Source organism: Limulus polyphemus, unplaced genomic scaffold (genome assembly GCF_000517525.1).
Source record: "Limulus polyphemus unplaced genomic scaffold, Limulus_polyphemus-2.1.2 Scaffold5775, whole genome shotgun sequence".
Classification (NCBI taxonomy): Eukaryota; Metazoa; Arthropoda; class Merostomata; order Xiphosura; family Limulidae; genus Limulus; species Limulus polyphemus.
In genome coordinates, this window is record NW_013671385.1 from 593 (window position 1) to 5,206 (window position 4,614).

The 4,614-nt window shown below is 35.0% G+C and overlaps 1 protein-coding gene across 1 annotated transcript in view; it reads right to left on the reverse strand.

The window, feature by feature from the left end:
* Positions 1–2,945: 2,945 nt before the first annotated feature.
* Positions 2,946–4,614, reverse strand: part of LOC106472963 (putative phosphatidate phosphatase) — a 24,588-nt gene continuing 22,919 nt past the window's right edge. The window contains exon 6 of the mRNA XM_013933632.2: positions 2,946–3,860. Within this exon, the coding sequence (XP_013789086.1) occupies positions 3,753–3,860 (108 nt within the window). The 3' untranslated portion in view covers positions 2,946–3,752. The remainder of the gene's footprint in view (positions 3,861–4,614) is intronic.

The following is a 4,614-nucleotide window of genomic DNA, read 5'->3' on the forward strand; positions in this document are numbered from 1 at the left end:
AGTGCATGGTATATAAGAATACCATGCATTTTTTACCTCCTTATTTTAACATTTTTTTGGAACTACTCAGATATATTCTGCATATATGCAGCTTTCTCATAAAACGTGGTCAAAAAGTCTTTAAGTTGCTTTTATTCTAGCTGCCTTTATTCTTTGTCATTCTCTTAAGGTAACATCTGCTCTGCTCATAGGAGGTATGGCTAGAATGTTTTACATTATGTACGAATTAAGGTTGACAGCAGTGTCCTCCAATGGCAGATCTGGTGATACTTTAAAGTTACGACCTCTCTTATGTTTAAACTGGAAATGACTAGTCATGTTGGTAGCACTAGTTGCTCTGGGTAAGTCTAAAATTATTGAGTCAAGTAAGTAATGCTAGGTTTAAAATAGTCAAATGTACAATCTCGAATGACACAGTTTGGATAGAAAATTGCTTACTCTCCAGTAAAAGTGACTGTCTGTTGTCAAACTAGCAAGTCCACACACCGTGTTAGATCATTTTTTTCTATCTTTTCACTGGACATAATATTGTTACGTCTCCGTTCGTTAGTTAATTTTCCGACGAAACTTTAGCGACACAAGTCCTTATTTAATAAAACTGGTTTATTCTTTCCGAATACAACTTTACGATACACTTAATTTCAATATTCGCGCTAAAACAAACACTATAACGAACGAACGTTAACTTCAACAATACCCTGTGACTGCAGTTCAATTACTCCCTATCTTCACACACATTACATCCTTTCCGTTACGTTGTCACTCTCTTTTATATACCAGAATACCCTATACCTAGTAAATACTAGAGCATTCGCCAAGGTACAGGATAGTTCTAGAAAATAGGTGGCGCCACACCAGTCACGTGACCTCGATGACGCAACAGTATTTTTAAAATAGCATTTTAGGTTATTAGTGTTGAGTAACAGACTTTATATCAAACCCTGGAAATTACATTTCAAGTTATGAATTTTAGAATTGAGGTTCAAATAAGTTTGGTTCAAGAATTAATAACATTCCCATAATAATGTAAAAATATTAGCAAAGACATTTTGATGAAAAACACTATATATATAGCTTCAATTAGTCTCTGGAATTGTATGTAATATTGTAAAATCAAGTTGAAGTGTAAAGGTCGAAATCAATGAGAAGGTTATAGTTATGAAGTAAATATGCTAATTGTTTTTTCATATAATTATTTTTTCTATTTTGTTGGTCAAATTGCAGTGATTATTGTATTAAAATGGTGACATAAATAAAAAGCAAAATTATCTTTCTTTACTTAACCAACTTTAGCTACATAAATTTTGATCTATGCTACAAAAAATTAACCAAATAGCTAGAATTTTTTGGATCAGCTCCAACACCGGAGGTTATGTTAAGCATTATACACTATCCTACCAAAAGTTATGGGACACCTCTGATAGCAGGTAAATGGGTGTGACAGCATAATATGAAACTAGTTTGGTCTATAAAGGTGATCAGCGATTTGCTCGGTAGTCATTTCGAACTTCTACGCCGAACGATACATGGAAAGAGTAAAATGTCTGTATGTGCTATTGTGCAAAAATTAAACATTCCCAGGTTGACAATTGGCAACGTGCTGAAGAAATGGAAGTCCACAGGTGACAATGAGCCCAAGAAACGACCAGGTAGGTGTAAAATACTGACTGACAGGAGTCGATGCACCTTGAGAAGGTTGGTTACCTCATCTGCCCATCAGAATCTAGAGAATCTATGTTTGGAGATGTGAGCAGCCACAGGCAATCCTATAAGTGTTTCTATGACACGTTGATAGCTGCATGCCATGAATTTTCACGGAAGAGCTGCAGCCCACAAGCCGTTTATAACAAAAATAAATGCATGCCATCGATTGGCATGGGACAAGGCACACTGAACCTGAACTGTGGATCAATGGAAATCGGTCCTGTGGAGCAACGAGTCACGCTACACTCTCTTCCAGTCTGATGGACGTGTTTAGGTATGTAGGATGTCTGGAGAACACTTATTACATGAATGTGTTGTCCTAACAGCGACAAGTCATGCTACACACTCTTCCAGTCTGATGGACGTGTTTAGGTGTGTAGGATGTCTGGAGAACACTTATTACATGAATGTGTTGTCCCAACAGTGAAGTTTGGAGGTGGGGGTGCTTCTCATGGAATGGACTAGATCCATTGGTCGCAGTGCATGGATCCATGAATGTTGAGTCCTGTATTGATGTTCTGAACAATTCTGTGTGTCCTACATTGTGGTAATTTCATGGTACAGGCCCTTACACCTTCCAACATGATAACACTCCATGTCACAAAGGAAGGATTGTAAATGTGTGGTTTGAAGAGAATAATATTGGAACATTGCAGTGGCCAGCACAGAGCCCTGACCTCAACCCGACAGAACATCTTTGGGATAAACTGGAATGCAGAATTTGGGCAAGGCCGAGACAGCCTTCTTCAGTAATGGAGCTTACTAATGCTTTAAAGGAGGAGTGGAGAACAAAACCACCAGCTTTTGACCATTGATTAGTAAACAGTCTTCCATGATGTATTGAAGCAGTCATTAAGGCCAAAATGCTATTAATTTCTTGGAATAAAGACGTTTTATTCATAACTACCCGTATCCCATGACTTTTGGTAGGATAGTGTACATAACCATGCGAGATAAAAAATTCAGTTAACTTAGAATCTCATGGTAATCTTTAAGACTTAGAGTCTGAAATAAACCAAGATCATTATCAATGACAGATAATCTTGTCAACATTGTACTACAAGTAAAAATTCATAACACTGAAGCTCTTTAAAAGGAACACCTGCTATCCCAAATAATCATGATATTCAATCAGTTTTTTTTTCCCTAATGCAAATAGTTTTGACATGTATTTCTTTAAAGAAATTCTATCCGTGTAGATAAACAAGAAATATTAAATAATTGGGTGATAATCCAATATGTAATCAGCTTGGATGAATGTTTTATTTTCTTTATACCATGTATACAATATTAATCATGACTACAAGTTTTAACATTATAATTATAAAAATATAATTAATTTGTACTATATAAACCTACCAGTAATTCAATTATCACATATTTATTTAAAAGAAGTAATTAAATAAATCAACAGTCCTCCTAAGTATTGATTCGAATAAAAAACCTCTAGCATTACTATAATACCCATCATTCAGGTAAACCTAATATGGTATTTAAAGTCAAATACTCATTGATAATTAAAGTCTTTTACTTATCTAACATATTCTGACATTTACTAAATGATCCAAAGTAATAATGCCTGTTGAAAAGTAATAATCACTGTAAAAACAACAAAAAACAAGGTAGCTATGACCTATGTAAAAACAGCCTTAGCAAGCATATTTGAGTTTCTGAAACAAGCTATTATCTTGGTTGTAAAATAGATGAAAACAAAGATACTATTTGATTTATTATTACCATGGTTTTACAATTACAGCTGTACTGATGATGTCTTTAATGATGAAACCACGTTCAGTAAAAATGAAGTATCAGTGAAACGTACAGTTTTATCTTTGTTTTCCTCAATTCTGTAATTTCATCAAGTACCAATTATATTATCTTGGTATCAGAAGAGAGAATCTAATGAAGAGTTAATTATTAAGAGCACGGTAACTTCAGATATTTTCTATTACGTCTGTAAGTTAAACTTATTTTACACATTATTGTTAGAAAAGCAACTAATTCATTAATACCTATAGGAACATTATCACAATCATGAGCAGAACTGTCTACACAGCTTGATTCTCCAACTGGAGCTCTACTTCACACGTTGTGTAAGTACCAACGGGTAAGCAGTTTCTGTCCGGTGGTTTTTTCCAATCCGCTATGAATAAAACCTAAAAGTAAAAGACATAATGGATTCAACTAAGATATAACACACTAATATGTAGGCTGAAGAAACAATGATAATTAAGGATGTGCAACTCAAATGACAAAAGTAACAGCATGTGTGGGAGAGTTCCGTACAAGGTACAGATATCTGTACTGGTGACTGTCACCAGAATGGAACTTGTACTTCTGTCATCAACTAAGATATAACACACTAATATGTAGGTGAAGAAACAATGATAATTAAGGATGTGCAACTCAAATGACAAAAGTAACAGCATGTGTGGGAGAGTTCCGTACAAGGTACAGATATCTGTACTGGTGACTGTCACCAGAATGGAACTTGTACTTCTGTCATCAACTAAGATATAACACACTAATATGTAGACTGAAGAAACAATGATAATTAAGGACGTGCAACTCAAATGACAAAAGTAACAGCATGTGTGGGAGAGTTCCGTACAAGGTACAGATATCTGTACTGGTGACTTTCACCAGAATGGAACTTGTACTTCTGTCATCAACTAAGATATAACACACTAATATGTAGACTGAAGAAACAATGATAATTAAGGACGTGCAACTCAAATGACAAAAGTAACAGCATGTGTGGGAGAGTTCCGTACAAGGTACAGATATCTGTACTGGTGACTTTCACCAGAATGGAACTTGTACTTCTGTCATCAACTAAGATATAACACACTAATATGTAGACTGAAGAAACAATGATAATTAAGGACGTGCAACTCAAATGACAAAAGT